The sequence below is a fragment of the Giraffa tippelskirchi genome, chromosome 9 (assembly GCF_054371585.1).
Source record: "Giraffa tippelskirchi isolate mGirTip1 chromosome 9, T2T-mGirTip1v1.2.pri, whole genome shotgun sequence".
Classification (NCBI taxonomy): Eukaryota; Metazoa; Chordata; class Mammalia; order Artiodactyla; family Giraffidae; genus Giraffa; species Giraffa tippelskirchi.
In genome coordinates, this window is record NC_137283.1 from 130,081,781 (window position 1) to 130,100,706 (window position 18,926).

The following is an 18,926-nucleotide window of genomic DNA, read 5'->3' on the forward strand; positions in this document are numbered from 1 at the left end:
CTGTACACCTGAAACTAACATAACATTGTAAATTAACTATATTTCAATATAATTTTTTTTTAAAGAAATGTCTGAAGTTCAAGTCTGCCTGTTTTTTTGACGTGATACGGAGTTCCTTAAAGGATGTTTATTATCTCTTGCAATTTAGTGTTTCCAATGCTGTAAACACTTCAGAATGTTTACTTTGGAAAGTGAAAAGTATTGATAATGGCCCACTATTCCAAAGAAGAGCTGGATGAAGAGTTTGAACAGTTCATGAAAGAAGTAAGTTTATATTTGTAGAAGCTATATTGTAAATTGTCTCACCAGAAACTCATTTCTTCAATTCTCCGTTTCACCTGTAAGATACAATCAGTCAGTCATCAGGCTCTGTCATCTGTCTCCAGAGTATATCTATCATCCCTCTAGTTCTCTCCCTTTTCACTGCAGCCATCCTAATCCAGGGCACCATTATCTCATTAGGCTACTGCAACAGCTCCTATTTCCTGTCCCAGTGTTCCTTCACCACACTGCAGCCAACATGGTCTGTGACATAAATCAGACTCTGTTCCTCCAATGTAAAACACTCTATTCCTTCCCATCACGCAGACGATAAAATCCAGACTGCTTCCTGGGGCTGACAAAGCCCTAGTGCTTTTGGGTATGTTCACCTCGCTGACTTTATACCATTCCTTCCCATTTTCCAGTCATGCCTTTTTTCTCCTCCAGGTATGCCAACTCAATTCATGTTAGGAGCTTTGTACTACTAGCTGTTCCCTCTGCCAATACTAGGAGCTTCTCTGGTGACTCAGACGATAAAGAATTTGCCTGCCATGCAGGAGACGCAGGTTCAGTCCATGACAAATTTTATTCTTTTTACGGTTGAGTAATATTCCACCATATATACATATATACCACACCTTCTTTATCTGTTCATCTGTTGATGAATACTTAGGATGCTTCCATATCTTTGGTAGTGTAAATAATGCTGCTTTGAAAAATTGGGATATGTTTATCTTTCGAATGCGTGTTTTTGTCGTAGGAGATATATCCAGGAGTGGAATCACTATATCATTTGATACTTCTGTTTTTAGTCTTTTGAGGAACCTCCATACTGTTTCCATGGTGACTGCACCAATGTACATTCCCACTAACAGTGTACATGGATTCTCCTTGCTCTACATCCTCACCAGCATTTGCTATTTGTAGCTATTCTGATAGGCTTCACAGGTGGCTCAGTGGTAAAGAATCCACCTGCCAATGCAGGAGACCTGGGTTTAATTCCTGAATCAAGAAGATCCCCTGGAGGAGGAAATGGCAACCCACTCCAGTATTCTTGCCTGGAGAATCCCTTGGATAGAGGAGCCCGACAGTCTACAGGGTTGCAAAGAGTCAGACACAACCGAGCATGCACAGAGCCATTCTGACAGGTGTGAGGCGATATCTCTTTGGGGTTGTGATTTGCATTTCCCTGATTAGTAACGTTGAGCATCTTTTCATGTGTGTGTTAGCCATGTGTATATCTTGTGTCCATTTTTTAATCAGATTGGGGTTGGGGGGGCGGCGTTGCTCTATTTTTGATAGTGAGTTACATGAGCTATTGATGTATTTTGAATATTTACCCCTTATTGAACATATGATATGTGATTGTTTTTTCCCATTCTGTAGGTTCTTTTCATTTTGTCAATGGTTTCCTTTACTGTGCAAAAGCTTTCAAGTTTGATTAGGTCCCATTTGTTTATTTTTGCTTCTGTTTCCTTTGCCTTAGGAGATAGACCCAAAAAAATAGCTGCTATGATTTATAACAAAGTGTTCTGTCTATGTTTTCTTCTAGGAGCTTTATGGTTTCAGGTTTTATGCTAGGTCTTTAATCCATTTTGAGTATTTTTGTATATGATGTGAGAAAATTTTCCAATTTCATTGTTTTACATGGAGCTATTCAGTTTTTCCAGCACCACTTACTTCAGTAAGAGACTTTTTTCCATTGTATATTCTTGTTTCCTTTGTTGTAGATTTATTGACCATGAATGCAAAGGTTTATTTCTGAGCTCTCTATTCTGCTCTATTGATGGATGTGTCATTTTTGTGCCAGTACCACAGTGTTGTGATTACTGGAGCTTTCTAGTATAGTCTGAGGTCAGAGAACTTAATACCTCCAGCTTCATTCTTTTTTCTCAAGATTGCTTTGGCAATTCAGGGCCTTTAATTGTTCCATATAAATTTTAGGATTGTTTTAGTTCTGTGAAAAATGTCATGCATGTTTTGATAGGTATACATTAAGTGTGTAGCTTGCTTTGGGTAGTATGTACATTTTAATAATCTTCTTCTGGTCCATGAACGTGAGATATCTTGCCATTTTGTTGTATCACAGTTTCCTTTATCAGTATTTTATAGTTTTCAGACTGTATGTCTTTTGTGGGCATCCCAGGTGGCTCAGTACTAAAAAACCCACCGCTAATGCAAGAGACAGGGATTCGAACCCTGGGTCAGGAAGATGCCCTGGAGAAGAAAATGGCAATCCACTCCAGTATTCTTGCCTGGGAAATCCCATGGACAGGAGCCTGGTCAGCTATAGTCCATGGGGTAACAAAGGAGTCAGACACGACTTAGCGACTAAACAACAACAACGTCTTTCACCTTCTCGGTTAAGTTTATTCCTATGTATTTTTTTTGATGTGATTTTTAACACACATAGAGACTATTTTTGTCCATTTATATCTATTAACATTTGCTTTATATATTTGTTGTAGTTTAGTTGCTGTGTCATGTCTGACTCTCTTGCGACCCCATGGACTGTAATGCGCAGGCTCCTCTGTCCATGAGATTTCCCAGGCAAGAATACTGGAGTGGGTTACCATTTCCTTCTCCAGGGGATCTTCCTGACCCAGGAATCAAACCCGAGTCTCTTGCGTTGCAGGTGGGTTCTTTACTACTGAGCCACTATATTAGGTGCATATGTTTTAGTGAACGTTGTATCCTCTTCTTGTGTTGATGCCTTTATCATTATATAATGCCCTAGGTCTTTGTTATAGACTTTGTTATCAAGTCCGTTTTGTCTGATATAAGTATTGCCACCCCTGCTTTCTCATTGTTTCCATTTGTGTGAAATAACTTCTTGCAGCCTCTCACTTTGTTTTTGTGTGTCCTTATCTCTGAAGTGAGTCTCTTGTAAGCAACCTATAGATGGCTTTTTTTTGTTGATGCTGTTCAATCAGCCACTCTGTGTCTTTTGGAGCATTTAGTCCATTGACATTTCAAGCAATAGGTTTGTTCTTACTGCCATTTTATTGCTTATTTTTGGGTTTTGTACTACTTCTCTGTTCTTTTCTCCTTTTTGTTTCTTCCCTGTGGTTTGATGATTTTCTTTAGTGATATGCTTGTGTTCCTTTGTCTGTAGTGTTTGTGTATCCATGGTAAGTTCAAACACATTCTAAAAGATCTATATTTTTTCCTCCCCTCTCCAGTATTTTGTGTTTTTGTGTTTTGTGTCATATTTTACGTCTTCATTTTTATCCCTTACCTGTTTATTGTAATTACAGTTGATGATACAATTTTTCTTTTGAATCTTTGTGATAATTTATTTAAGTGGTTGGTTCATAGCCTTTACTATATATTTGTCTTAATTAGTGAGATTTTTCCTTTCCTATACGCGCTTGCTTCTTACAGCATTTTCTTTTCCACTGAGAGAAGACTCTTCAACATTTCTTTTAGGGTCAGTTTAGTATTGATGAACTCGTCTAGTCTTTGCTTGTCTGAGAAGTTCTTCATCTGTCCTTCAGTTCCAAATGATAATCCTGCTGGGTAGAGTATCCTAGGTTTTAGTTTTTTCCTTTTTAGCATTTTAAATATATCATATCTTTCTCTTCTGGCTTGCAAAGTTTCTGCAGAAAAATCATCTGATAGCTTGGTGGGGGGAGGAGTGGTGGTTTGCTTGTATGTGACCCTTTGTTTTTCTGTTGTTGCCTTTTAGAATAATCACTTCCGCTTTTAGATAGGTTCGATAAAGGACAGAAATGGTATGGACCTAACAGAAGCAGAAGATATTAAGAAGAGGTGGCAAGAATACACAGAAGAACTGTACAAAAAAGAGCTTCACAACCCAGATAATCACGATGGTGTGATCACTCACCTAGAGCCAGACATCCTGGAATGTGAAGTCAAGTGGGCTTTAGAAAGCATCACTATGAACAAAGCTAGTGGAGGTGATGGAATTCCAGTTGAGCTATTTCAAATCCTCAAAGGTGATGCTGTGAAAGTGCTGCACTCGATATGCCAGCAAATTTGGAAAACTCAGCACTGGCCACAGGACTGGAAAAGGTCAGTTTTCGTTCCAATCCCAAAGAAAGGCAATGCCAAAGAATGCTCAAACTACTGCACAGTTGCACTCATCTCACATGCTAGTAAAGTAATGCTCAAAATTCTCCAAGCCAGGCTTCAGCAATACGTGAACCGTGAACTTCCAGATGTTCAAGCTGGTTTTAGAAAAGGCAGAGGAACCAGAGATCAAATTGCCAATATCTGCTGGATCATCGAAAAAGCAAGAGAGTTCCAAAAAAACATCTATTTCTGCTTTATTGACTATGCCAAAGCCTTTGACTGTGTGGATCACAATAAACTGTGGAAAATTCTGAAAGAGATGGGAATACCAGACCATCTGACCTGTCTCTTGAGAAACCTGTATGCAGGTCAGGAAGCAACAGTTAGAACTGGACATGGAACAACAGACTGGTTCCAAATAGGAAAAGGAGTACATCAAGGCTGTATATTGTCACCCTGCTTATTTAACTTATATGCAGAGTACATCATGAGAAACGCTGGGCTGGAAGAATCACAAGCTGGAATCAAGATTGCTGGAAGAAATATCAATAACCTCAGATATGCAGATGACACCACCCTTATGGCAGAAAGTGAAGAAGAACTAAAGAGCCTCTTGATGAAGGTGAAGGAGGAGAGTGAAAAAGTTGGCTTAAAGCTCAACGTTCAGAAAACTAAGATCATGGCATCTGGTCCCATCACTCCATGGGAAATAGATGGGGAAACAGTGTCAGACTTTATTTTTTTGGGCTCCAGAATCACTGCCGATGGTGACTGCAGCCATGAAATTAAAAGACGCTTACTCCTTGGAAGGAAGGTTATGGCCAACCTAGATAGCATATTTAAAAGCAGAGACATTACTTTGCCAACAAAAGTCCGTCTAGTCAAGGCTATGGTTTTTCCAGTGGTCATGTATGGATGTGAGAGTTGGACGGTGAAGAAAGCTGAGCACCGAAGAATTGATGCTTTTGAACTGTGGTGTTGGAGAAGACGCTTGAGAGTCCCTTGGACTTTCAAGGAGATCCAATCAATCCATCCTAAAAGAGATCAATCCTGGGTGTTCATTGGAAGGTCTGATGTTGAAGCTGAAACTCCAATACTTTTGGGCACCTCATGCGAAGGGTTGACTCATTGGAAAAGACCCTAATGCTGGGTAGGATTGGGGGCGGGAGGAGAAGGGGACGACAGAGGATGAGATGGTTGGATGGCATCTCTGACTTGATGAACATGGGTTTGGGTAGACTCCGGGAGTTGGTGATGGACAGGGAGGCCTGGCGTGCTGCAATTCATGGGGTCGCAGAGAGTCGGACACGACTGAGCGACTGAACTAAACTGAACTTCCGCTTTTAACATTTTAATAACTCTTCGCTTGTGATATGTCTTGGTGTGAGTCTATCTGGATTCATTTTGTTCAGGACTCTCCAGGCCTCCTGTACCTGGATGTTTGTTTACTTCTTCAGGTTCAGGAAGTTTTCAGCCATAATTTCATCAAATAGATTTTCAACTCCTTTTTCTCTGACTTCTCCACCTGGGACCCCTATGATAAGAATATTGGTATACTTGGTGATGTCTCAGAGGTCCCTTAAATTGTTTTCATTTTTTAAATTTGTTTTTCTTTTTCCTGTTTGATTATTCCGTCCTCTAAATTCTGCTGTTAATTCGTTCTAGTGTGTTTTTCATTATAGTTGTATTCTTCAGATCTGATTGGTTCTTTTATATTTTCTAGTTTCTTGTCAAAATTCTCACTGTGTTCATCTATTCTTTTTTCTAATTTAATTAACATTCTTATTACTAATGCTTTGAACTCTTACTGGTAAATTGTTTATCTCTGTTTCATTAGTTTTCGTTCTTTTGTTTGAAACAAATTCCTCTGTCTTCTCATTTTGTTTAACTTTCTCCATCTCTGTGAAATTAGGTGAAACAGTTACCTATCCGCATCTTGAAGGGGTGTCCCTTTGAGGGAGCATCCCTATACAGTCTGTGTGCCCTGTGGCTTTGATGGGAGAGCTGGATCTGCCATAGACAGGAGTCATGTCTTTCTCCAGGGTGTGCTGACACCTATCATCTTGGTAGGCAATGGGACTAGAGATGAAGGTGCTCAAGCCAGAGCCAGGTGTCAGCCAGTAGCTTCTCTGCTCGGTGACAAACACCACCCCGTGAGGCTGGGAGCAGGTCCGAAGTTGCTGGAGCAGAAACCCTGAGGGTCGGGTCCCAGCTGGTCCTGTTCCCTGTGTGTACACCTCCCTCCTAGCACTGTCATCTTTCCCTAGAGAGGAGCGGGGCTGGAGCAGGCGGGGCTGGAGTAGGGGTTTGGCTTGTTCCAGGGTGGTTACAGGACGGCAGCCAGCGTTCCGTGCAGTTTCCGTCTGCTTCCTCCACCTTGTTTTGGGAGTAAGCAAATGTGTGCACACTCGTCACAGGCAGAGTTTGGGTTTCTTACGGCCCTGCTGTCACTGGCTTTCTAACCAGCTAAGGGGATCATGTTCCCAGTGTCAGACCCCAGGGCTGGTGCCCCACATATGTAGTTCTAGGCACTTACTCCCCAGGGTGGGTCTCTGAGCCTTTTAATCCCCTTCCTTTTCTGTATCCCCTCCCTGGAGAACAGGTCCTGACCTGATCTTTTTTCTTCTCTTCCTACCCAAGTTCATATGGATCTTTCTTATAGCTTGTGCCACTTAACATTTTCAAGGTTCATCCATGCTGACATACCTGTTAGTACCTCATTCCTCCTTTATAGCTGAATAATATTGCATTGTATGGATTTACCACATTTTGCTTACCTACTTATCAGTTGATGGACATTTGAGTTCTTTATACTTTTTGGCAATTATCAATAATGCTGCTATGACAATTGTATATAATTTTTGTGGGGACATGTTTTCATTTCTCTTATGTATATGCCAGAGGGTGGGAAATGCTGGGTCATGTGGTTTAACCTCAACATTTAACCTTTTGAGGAACTGCCAGACTGTTTTCTAGGTGGCTGCACCATTTTACTCTCTCATCAGCAGTATATTAGTAGCTTTAGGCTTCCAGTTTCTCCGTATCCTCAGCAGCACTGTTGTTAACCAGCTTTTTTGTTTTGATTTTTATGATGTAGCCAGAAAGCAATGTGGAAGATTGTCGAAAGTGAGAATCCTTCTATGCATTAGACGGTGCCTGCCCGGGCATTCTCCATTTCTTTAATGATCTTTGCCACAACTCTGCAAGGTCGGTGTTACCTTGCCTGTTTTCTAGATGTATAAACAAAACTAACTTATTTTGAAGTTAAAGTTTGAACTCAGATTTCTCTGGCTCCAAAAACTTGCAGTCCTTTCATGCTCTTACATAGCCATGAGTTTAGGAGGAAAAGACTGAATCTGAGGCAGGTTATCAGAGTTGGGTAATCAGGGAGAGACAGAAAGGAGAGAGAAATGGAACATTTCAGAGTGACAGTGAAGTTGAAGACTGAGTGGAAAGTGATCCAATGAAAATTCAGATGGAGTAAAGAATATTCTTTCTTTCCTTCTCCCCCTCTTCCTGCCTGGTGATCAGGAAAGACAGTGAGTTCTTTTTGAACATTTTTAAATGGCATTCTTACAAGTCATTGAAGTAAGAGTTGTTTGCTTGGCAGGTGGAAATGTGTGTGTAATCATCTCAAAAGTTTAAAAAGTCATTCCATTGCCCTAGTTGGGAGACCATACAGTGTCTTTGAAAGTGGACAGGTTTCAATCAGGGAAACCCAATTTTGAACCCCATCTCTGTTATCACTTACTGACAGTAGCAACCTGGGCAAGTTGCTTAACTTCTCTGAGTTTACTTCCCTATCAGTAAATCTCTGCTGGATTGTTTGAAGAGTGAGATAACCTGGGTATAGATCCTGACATAGATCAGGCAAGTCATTAATAAATGTTAGTTTCTTCTCCAGAAAAAGTGTGTTAAAGTGAGGGTTAAAAGGACTAAGAGCAGAGTTCTGGGCAAGTTTCGTATTAACAAAAGAGCAGAAGAGCCAGGAGCTAGAAGAGTTGGTTAGGAAAGGTCACAGAGAGATGAGGTGTAACCTGGAGGAGGTGGTACTGTGGACTCGAGAGTTTCAGAAAGTGAGAGTTGGTCACTTTGTCTAATCCTGTGGTCTACCAGCGAGACAGCTGACAGTGGTTCTTTATTTGTGGATTTTGGAGGCCTTTGGTGACTGAGGAGGGTTGTTTTGGATGGAGACCAGATTTTAAGGAGTTTAGCAATGACCTTCAGGAGTTAGAATGTATATAAAAGAAAAGTGATGGGTAGAGTGAAAGGGGGATGTAGGACTAAGAACCTTTGCCTCTTTTTTTTGTTTGTTTTTGTTTGCATTTTAATTTGTTGTTTAGTCTGACTCTTCTGTGATCCCATGTACTGTAGCCTGCCAGGCTCCTCTGTCCAAGGAATTTTCCAGGCGAGACTACTGAAGTGGGTTGCCATTTCCTTCTCCAGGGGATCTTCCCGACCCAGAGATCGAACCCACATCTCTTGCATTGGCAGGGGGATTCTTTACCGCTGAACCACCTGGGAAGCCCTTTTCTAATTAGAGAAGAGTTGAGTGTTCATTCTTTTTTTTTTTTTTTTTAATAAATTTATTTATTTTAGTTGGGGGCTAATTACTTTACAATATTGTAGTGGTTTTTGCCATACATTGACATGAATCAGCCTGCATTCTTTTATCCTATGATTATGCCAGGTGCTGGGCTTGGCCCTGGGGATGCAGCAATGAGCAGGTTTAATAACCTGAGGGAAGGAGCGATAGGAGGTTGAGGAGGGAGCGAGACAGAGATGCACTAGGGTTACCTGGTAAGTAAGAACCTGATGAGGGAAGTGGGCCCCCTGCAGGTTCTCCTTGGAGTGGAGGAAAGAATTTCTCTTCTGAGAGAGGAAATCAGTGTCTTAACAGGTGAGTTGAGTGGTGGAGTGAAGGGGGTGAGAAGGAGGGTGGTTTTGTCTGTAGGGTCTTCATTTTCTCAGTCAAAGAGAGATACTGGCTGAGAGTAAGGGAGGTACCTAGATTAGGTTTAGAGTAGGAGTTTATGATTGTAGTAAGATTTGGACCTAAATAGTAGAAAAGGAGAAATAAAATTTTTTCATTAAAGTTTATTAATCATTGTGACAAGCACTAATGGTCAAGAATTAAGAGAAACATTTTCAGTGATAAATCTGGGATTCTTGAATATAAAATTCAGTATTTTATATCTGATTTAGCTTTCAGATGATTCTTTTGAAAATTCAAATAAAACACCTAGACAACCTAAAGAAGTGAAGAAGAAAGATACAGTGCCGTGGTGGATAACCGAAGATGAATTTGAAAATGGTGGTAAATACTGCTAATTTTAAATTATTTGACCACAAGGGGGCAGACAAGACTTTTGATTCTGGATTTTCTTACTGCACTGTTTACGTTGGGCAAAAAATTCCTTTGGTTTTTTAAGTAAAACTAAAAGACACATTTTTCATTTTCAACAAGAACTTTATTGAACAACATATTCATCATTTTGTTCCACTACCTTCTGCCATTTTTCAGAAAACTTTGTAATTCTATCTTCCCCAAGACTATCTTTTTGAGCAAAGAATTGTTCCAGGTGCCTTTTACAGTCTTCCAGGGAATTGAAATTTTTTTCATTAAGAGAATTTTGTAAAGACCAAAGTAAATGGGCATCCAAAATTACAGTGTCTCGTAAATACAGCGGATGAATCAAAACTTCCCAGCTAAGCTGTAACAGTTTTTGCCTGGTCATTGAAGAAACTTGTGTTAGCTTGATGGAAGATCATGTTGTTTATATTGACTAATTCTGGACGCTTTTCATCAAGTGCTACCTTTAGTTGGTCTAACTGGGAGCAGTACTTGTTGGCATTGTTTTTCCAGAAGGAGCTCATAATAGAGGGCTTCCTTCTATCCCTACCATATGTACAACATCACCTTCTTTGGATGAAGACCAGTCTTGTGTGGTTGGTGGTGGTTCATTTCACTTGCCCCACAATCTCTTTGGTTCCACATTATTGTACAGTATCCGCTTTTCATCACCCATCACAACTTATTTTAAAAAGCACCATTTTTATTATGTTTCAGTAGAGAATTGCATGTGGAAATACAGTCAAGAAAGTTTTTTTGCTTAAGTTATGTGGCACCCAAAGTGATTAACATAACCAAACTGGTTCAAAGGATTTTCAGAGCTTGATTTGGATATGTTAAGTATGTCAGCTGTCTCCCACATGGTATATAACATTTATTGTTCTCAATTAATTTCTCGATTTGATCACTATCTACTTCAGCTGGGCTCCCTGACCACGTAGCATCATCCAGCAAGAAAACTCCAGCACAAAACTTCATAAACCACTTTTGACACGTTCGATCAGTCACGACACCTTCCCCACTCGCTGCACAAATCTTTTTTAATGTTTCAGTAGCATTTTGACCTTTCTTGAAATAATAAAGTATGATATGCCGAATATGTTGCTTTTTCTTCCATCTTCAATATTAAAATGGGTACGCAACAAGTCACCAGTTTTGGTAAGGTTGGTTTTTTTTAAATGCACCCTAACATGCCAGCTGTCACAATATAATCTAACGAAATTTTTTCTAATGAAGTTAAAGATAACTCAGCTCTCTTAGAGCCATCTTTTGGAAAAAATCAAATGAACCTTTTGGCCAACTCAATATAAATATATAAAGAAAATAATACTAATAGTGAATTTTAAGTTTGCATTGATTTTCATATTATTTAATTTTATATTTGTTACATAATTGAGACTCTATTTCTGCATTATCAGATTATTTTGCATTCAAATAATTTATAATTAGTTTTAGATGGTGAATAATATAGGTATATTTATAAGTTATGTTTAATGGTAAATTGATTTAAGGTGATTTAATAAGATACTCTTGACAGTGTATTAATGTCATTGCATTTGGAAGATTTTAGTAGACCTGTTGATTTTGGTATCACTGTCTGTTAATAACAGTAAAAAAAAACAAATACCATTGTCTTAATGGTAAAGAACTCATTATTGATCTTGTCTAGCACATGCGTATATCTCTCCCAGAACTTTTCCTAGTCACATTTTTACAATGGGAAAATTACTCTTTGCCTGTTTTCTTCGTTATAGCTAGTATATGTGATACTGCCAAATTCATAAGGATCCCCAGGCTGCCTCTGTTACGTACCTATGTTTACAGAATCTGTGGATCTTTAAGCACTATTTTATGAACTGATAGGATTTCTGTAGTTCTTCTTTTTCCTTCCTTGTACTCCTTGACCCTCAACAGTAAATAATAAATGTATTTAATAAGTAAATGTTACAATTTAATAGTCATTTCTCTGTTGTTTTTAACACTTCACAGTAAGGAATTGCCTTATTGAAAAATTCAGTGTATTTTTTCATAAATCTATAAATCATGCACAATGCTAAAGCTTGTATGTGAAGAATTTTTTGTTTTAGAATCTTTCCCCATATTGGTGCTTGAAAAGGATATTATATGGTTAAGTACTATTGAAATAGTTGACAAAAATTTGAGACTTAATTAGCTTTAAAATCTGTCTCCTAGAAAGTAGTGGATGAGAATTGGGGTATGCAAACTTATGCAAACTCACCCTAAAGGGAAAGAATGAGTTCTAGACCAACACTTAATGTAACCTGATTAAAGAGACTAAATTTTTTTAAAGACTGTATCAATCAGTGGATTTGGTTAGTAAGGGATGCAAAGGATACTTAGGAAGGAAACTTTGACAATGTCCATTTAAACACAGTGGAGAAGGTTTCTCTACCCAAGGGCATAATCTGGTCCCTCGTTCATTCACAAGCATTTACTGAGCTCATATTACCTTCTGAGTATTTGGCACTAGTATACAAAGACAAAATATGATTCCTGCCAGCAAGCATGTAGAAGCTTCTAAGGGAGAACTGAACCAGCCCTCTTGAGAGTAATGCATTTCCAGTCTTAAAGAGACACCATTAAACATCAGCATTGAGCCAATTCTACCTTATAATTTTGCTTTCCCTTTCAATTGCCATTAAGACAAGATGTTCTGCAGAGAAGGTGAAACTATCTAATTCTCCTACTGGTTATACTCTTCATTATAAATAACTGAATCAGATCTTGGTTTCGGTTGTATTAGTCTCTTGTGAGGTGGGTTAGTGTGGGTCACATCCCTGAGTCCAGCTTCAGAGCCCGGCTGAGACCCCTGGACAGATGCCTCGACAGCACTCCAACCTTGGCATGCATATTTTCATCTGAAATCTGATTTTCTCTGTGTTGATGTTATTATTGGACCCATTAAAACCATTATTCACACAGAGCCATAAAATAATTTGATTCTGAACCCTTTCCAGTAGGACAGTAAGTAGGAAATTGAAGTCAGAATTTGTAACTTATTTTGATAAGGCTTTCTTCTAAGCAAAAGTGGTGTTTTTCTAATCTCAATCTTTATATCATACATTATAGTTATTTTTTCCATATATCAGTTTTTTACAACAATTATGTATTGCTAGGATAAAGAAAATTTGTTATTGTATAACTTTTCCAGTGTTTTTTAGTGCTTTTAGAATGAAGAGCAAAACCCCTTCCCCAGCCTATGAAGATGAGCATGGTCTGACCATTGACTCCCGCCTTGGGGTTACTTCCCCCAGACTACCCTCACTGACCTTTTTGCATCCTTGCATGTGGCCTGCCCTCCTGTTTTTGACCCTTGGACCTGCTTGTTCCCCAGCCTAGAGTTGTCTCCCTTCCTTCCTTCATGTAAAGCAGGAGATAATCTTTCAAGTGGCATGGTTAATGTATTAAGTATTTGTGCTTCAGAATAATTAATTTTTAAAGTCTTGACGCAAATTTTTAAAATATTCCATCGGGTAAGATTCACCCAATCAAATAGAACTGTAATTTTCCTGAATTTTTTGTCTGATGAATTTTTATTTCATATAGCAGATTTAGCTACTGTCTCCTAGTATAACTCATATAATAGCCTAACAAGTCTAAGCTAGTATAACAGTATTACTATGTTGGCATAGTGGTCAAAACAATTCTCTTAATGTAAATATCCCAACTATATTAAATCTCATTTCAGGACCATTTGGGACAAATGTAAGCTATTTGAAAACAAAGAAGACTTCTCAGCCTGTTATGGAAACAGAAGAGGAGTCTGCTGAAAGGATTCAGTTTCTTAAGAGCAGTGGAACCTCTGTCTTGAGTATTGACAGCTTAGAAGCCAACGGTAAGAATTGTGGGGGATATAAGTTGACAGGTTAATTATGATGCTTATAATCAGAGTTTTTAGAAAAATTAACTCTTAGCTCTCTTGGAGCCTCCTTCACTGAAGTGTGTAAACAGATTTAATATCTTCCCAGAAGGTTTAGAGTTAGACCTCTGGAGAATCCACATAACCTTATGTATTATGAACATAAATCTATGTTTGGTGGTAAGAGAGTAGGTAAAATATGTTTTAGATTTTTTTTAAGTTTTGCTATATAATTTCAATAAATGCAGCATTAAAATTCATTTCTTCAAAATTGTATATGTTAATGAAATATATTTGTGCTTTCTATTTAGAGATAGTTTCTGAGCTCAATCGTAGCATTCTCGGATTGGGAGTGGACACGTTAGAAGAGCAAGAGGAAAAAGAACAATTTTTTGCCAGGCTTGAGAAAGGCTTAACATCGTCCATTGATTATTCAAGGTTAAATAAGGAATTGGATTCTAATGACTCCATACATTTTAAAGCTTTACATAGGTAATGTAAATACAATATAAACAATTAAATAATTTTTGTGTCTTTCTATATTTTTATAAAGCTAGTATATGCATGGGATTAAAGGGGTAAACATTATAACAGGCAAATTTTAAATCTTATTTTTAATTCTATTTTCTGTTCATTATTTTGATCAGGGTATATGTGTTTTATGAGTGTGTAGAGTATGATTGGTATATATATTGACTGGAATACATTTGTATTTGAGCCTCAAAATTTCATGCACAATATACTTTTGAGGTGAACAGCATATTGCTAAATAGACCTAACCTGCTGCTGCTGCTGCTGCTGCTAAGTCGCTTCAGTCGTGTCCGACTCTGTGCGACCCCACAGATGGCAGCCCACCAGGCTCCGCCATCCCTGGGATTGTCCAGGCAAGAATACTGGAGTGGGTTGCCATTGCCTTTTCCAGTGCATGAAAGGGAAAATTGAAAGTGAAGTCGCTCAGTCGTGTCCGACTCTTAGCGACCCCGTGGACTGCAGCCTACCAGGCTCCTCCATCCATGGGATTTTCCAGGCAAGAGTACTGGAGTGGGGTGCCATTGCCTTCTCCGAGACCTAACCAGGAAGGTAATTTATTAAGTCGTCTTCTACAGATAAAGTGAGTCCAGGTAGCTGTTAGAAACTCAGGGGAGGGACTTCCCTGGTGGTCAAGTAGTTAAGACTCCATGCTTCCAACTGCAGGGGACACAGGTTTGATCCCTGGTTGGAAAGCTAAGATCCTGCATGCTGTGTGGTACAGCCAAAAATTTTAAAAATAAGATGGGAACAAAAAGGGAAAGAGGAACCAGGGAGCAAAGACAGATCTGGTTTGTGTCCTCCCTTTGTGTATGGTTCACCCTAAAGATTATCAGGAAACTTCATTTATCCTGGAAATTCTACTAGCTGAAGTTTTACTGAGCTGGTGCCTTGTGCATGCCATAGACCTTTGGCATTCTCAAGATTTGTGAGACCTGATACCTTTAATATCCTAAGTTTTAAGTTTTCCATTTAATTTTGAAAATTATAAATGGAAGTCAGATTACAAGTTTAAGATTTTAAGAATACCTAACTACATTCAAATTAAGGGTCAGGAAACTCATAGCCTCTGATCATTAGAGTGCCTGGTCTCCTCAGGAAGCTTAGTTTCTTACAGACAGTGGACAAAGCAGTGACTGTCATGAACTACGTAGGGTCTGAGATTTTTACCCTACTTGCAAACTAAACTGTGGTTTTATGGATGCTGACAATTGACAAGGGTTCTTGGGTCAGAAACAAAATGACTTTCTCTTGACAAAAGCAGGACCCAAGTGCCACGTTGATTTGCCTCAGTTTCCCTTGTCCAACAGGTTTCATGGGGTCCATGATGGCTGTCCAGCCATGTAGTGGGCTGCTTTACAGGAAAGGGTTACTGAGCTCGGGGACTCTATGGCTTTTTTAATAAGTAGAAACAAGCCTGCTTTGAGGGCATAAACATTGCCTGTCTTTCAGAGTTGATCACTGCAACTGTTGAGAAATGACCTAGGAAGGAGGGTCTGTGCCTTATGTTCTTGGCTTACCCAGCAAGAACATGCAGAGATCCTAATGGCCCATGGTGATTGCCTGTCTTAACAGTGACAACACAGAATAAGCATACACAGGTTTGCTGGCCACAAGTTTTTGTCCCTTTGGAATATTTCTTAATGTTTCCTTATTCTTAACAATGTTCCTAGAGATCTCTTCAAGAAAATTAGAGATCCAAGGGAACATTTCATACAAAGATGGGCTCAATAAAGGACATAAATGGTATGGACCTAACAGAAGCAGAAGATATTAAGAAGATGTGGCAAGAATACACAGAAGAACTATACCAAAAAAATCTTCACGACCCAGATAATCATGCTGGTGTGATCTCTCACCTAGAGCCAGACATCCTGGAATGCAAAGTCAAGTGGGCCTAGGAAGCATCACTACAAAGAAAGCTAGTGAAAGTAATGGAATTCCAGTTGAGCTATTTCAAATCCCAAGAGATGATGCTGTTAAAGTGCTGCACTCAATATGCGAGCAAATTTGGAAAATGCAGCAGTGGCCACAGAACTAGAAAAGGTCAGTTTTCATTCCAATACCAAAAAAAGGCAATGCCAAAGAATGCTCAAACTACTGCACAATTGTACTCACCTCACAGGCTAGCAAAGTAATGCTCAAAATTCTCCAAGCCAGGCTTCAGCAATATGTGAACCATGAACTTCCAGATGTTCAAGCTAGATTTAGAAAAGACAGAGGAACCAGAGATCAAATTACCAACATCTGCTGGATCATGGAAAGAGCAAGAGAGTTCCAGAAAAGCATCTACTACTGGCTGTAGACTTTGACTGTGCCAAAGCCTTTGACTATGTGGATCACAACAAACTGGAAAATTCTGAAAGAGATGGGAATACCAGACCACCTGACCTGCCTCTTGAGAAATCTGTATGCAGGTAAGGAAGCAACAGTTAGAACTGGACATGGAACAACAGACTGGTTCCAGATAGGAAAAGGAGTATGTCAAGGTTGTATATTTTCACCCTACTTATTTAACTTATATGCAGAGTACATCATGAGAAACACTGGGCTGGAAGAAGCATAAGCTGGAATCACGATTGCCGGGAGAAATATCAATAACCTCAGATATGCAGATGATACCACACTTAGAGCAGAAAGTGAAGAGGAACTAAAGAGCCTCTTGATGAAAGTGAAAGAGGAGAGTGAAAAAGTTGGCTTAAAGCTCAACATTCAGAAAACTAAGATCATGGCATCTGGTCCCATCACTTCATGGCAAATAGATGGGGAAACAGTGGCAGACTTTATTTTTGGGGGCTCCAAAATCACTGCAGATAGTGATTGCAGCCATGAAATTAAAAGATGCTTACTCCTTGGAAGAAAAGTTATGACAAACCTAGACTGCATATTAAAAAGCAGAGACATTACTTTGCCAACAAAGGTCTGTCTAGTCAAGGCTACGATTTTTCCAGTAGTCATGTATGGATGTGAGTGTTGGACTATAAAGAAAGCTGAGCACTGAAGAATTGATGCTTTTGAACTGTGGTGTTGGAGAAGACTCCTGAGAGTCCCTTGGACTGCAAGGAGATCCAACCAGTCCATCCTAAAGGAAATTTCCTGACAATTCATTGGAAGGACTGATGTTGAAGCTGAAACTTCAATACTTTGGCCACCTGTTGATAAGAGCTGACTCATTTGAAAAGACCCTGATGCTGGGAAAGATTGAAGGTGGGAGGAGAAGGAGACGACATAGGATAAAATGGTTGATGGCATCACCGACTTGATGGACATGAGTTTGAGTAAACTCCAGGAGTTGGTGATGGACAGGGAGGCCTGGCATGCTGCAGTCCATGGGGTTGCAAAGAGACACGACTGAGCGACTGAACAGAACTGAACAATGTTCCTAATTATGATACTTCTAGTCAAGAACAGCCTAGTCAGAGTACATTGTAGTATTGAATATATGGTGTTTGCTGCTACTGTTATTAGAGTTTATAGTTTCTTGGGCCTGCTAATGATTTCACTAAAGACTTGGTTAGGGGACTGAAAAAGGTAGAACTGATTCTTTGGTTTGAAAAAAGCACAGTATATGAACTGATATACCAATATAGTTAAAACACCTTGCTGAGTGTTTACTGGTTTAAGGCTCTCATTCAGCTTCCATTTTAGGATGAAATTGCTTATTAGCATGCAAATACTGACTCTAAGAATTTTTTTTCTGGCTTCCACATATACTTGATTGGTTCTTGCAGCTTGTGGGCCATTCCTAACCTGTAGTGTAGAAAGGCTGTCTGGGGCCTGAGAAATATAAGGCACACATTTATGTGTAAAATTGTATATATTTGTGTATAAAGTTAAAAAATATGGCATTTTCTGCCCTCAGCCCCTGCCTTATATTTCTTCATTGGCTACAGTTAGTTTCAGGCTTTGAAGAGCCTTCATTTTTAAAACATTGCCTGCATAGTTTCCAGATTTTTAGCTTTTGCTAGAACAAGCGTACTTAAGAAGAAATACGTAATGTTAAGAGACTTTTTAAAAAATATACACAAAAGATTGCATGGAAATGTATTATTAATGTGTGATATTAAATATTTTCTAGTAATCAAGCTAATATGGAGCCAACGGAAAATAAACATGAGAATGAATCAAAACATGAAGAACTAGCAGGTAATTTTATTGGTTTTAAAATTTACGCTATTTGAAAAGATAATATAGCTTTTAATAAAGACATTGATAAGAGAGGGCTTCGAGACCTGGGTTCGATCCCTGGGTTGTCAGGAAGATCCCCTGAGAGGGAAATGGCAACCTACTCCAATATTCTTGCCTGGAGAATTCCATGGACAGAGGAGCCTTGTGGGCTACAATCCATGGGGTCACAAAGAGTCAGAGACAATTGAGTGACTTTATTTTCACTTGATAATACAATTTTATTTTTAATTATTTTTCTCTTATCTTGGAAAGAGCTTGAACAGGTAGAGTGAGTTGCCTGTGTCACAAACGGAGCTACTAAGAAATTGTTATAAGAGCAGGACTGTTTTGTTTGTTGGGAATGGATAGCGGACCTATTGGGAAAACAGAAAAAGGAACTTTTGTCCTAGGACCTGGGGAATGTGTGCAGCCAGGACAAAAACCTCCAAAGCATGGTTAGGGAGATACATCCTTTTCTGTCTTTTGACTTTAAATGTGTCTTTGTTTTAATATTTTAAATGGTTTTCTTTTGGTAGTGTATAGCTTGAATTTTGGTTTTATATCCAGTCAGACAATCTCAGACTTTTGGTTGAAATGTTTCTACCCTTTGCAGACAGCTATTCATTGGTATGTTTGTTTACTGTTTTGCCATTTGTTTCTTTCCATCTTTTTGTTGTTACTGCTTTTGTGCTACATTTTATT

The 18,926-nt window shown here is 39.0% G+C and overlaps 1 protein-coding gene across 10 annotated transcripts in view; it reads left to right on the forward strand.

The window, feature by feature from the left end:
* CEP162 (centrosomal protein 162) overlaps nt 1-18,926 on the forward strand; it is a 95,228-nt gene that overhangs the window by 3,597 nt on the left and 72,705 nt on the right. For 4 of the 10 annotated variants that reach the window (XM_081529772.1, XM_081529771.1, XM_081529769.1 and 1 more), the window contains 5 exons: nt 149-264; nt 9,502-9,613; nt 13,359-13,505; nt 13,841-14,021; nt 18,136-18,203. In XM_081529772.1, coding sequence (XP_081385898.1) covers nt 208-264; nt 9,502-9,613; nt 13,359-13,505; nt 13,841-14,021; nt 18,136-18,203 — 565 coding nt within the window. In that variant the 5' untranslated portion in view covers nt 149-207. Of the gene's footprint in view, nt 1-65; nt 265-2,729; nt 2,897-7,393; nt 7,504-9,501; nt 9,614-13,358; nt 13,506-13,840; nt 14,022-18,135; nt 18,204-18,926 lie in introns of all 10 variants that reach the window. The other 6 variants (XM_081529770.1, XM_081529775.1, XM_081529773.1 and 3 more) reach the window with 4 other exon arrangements.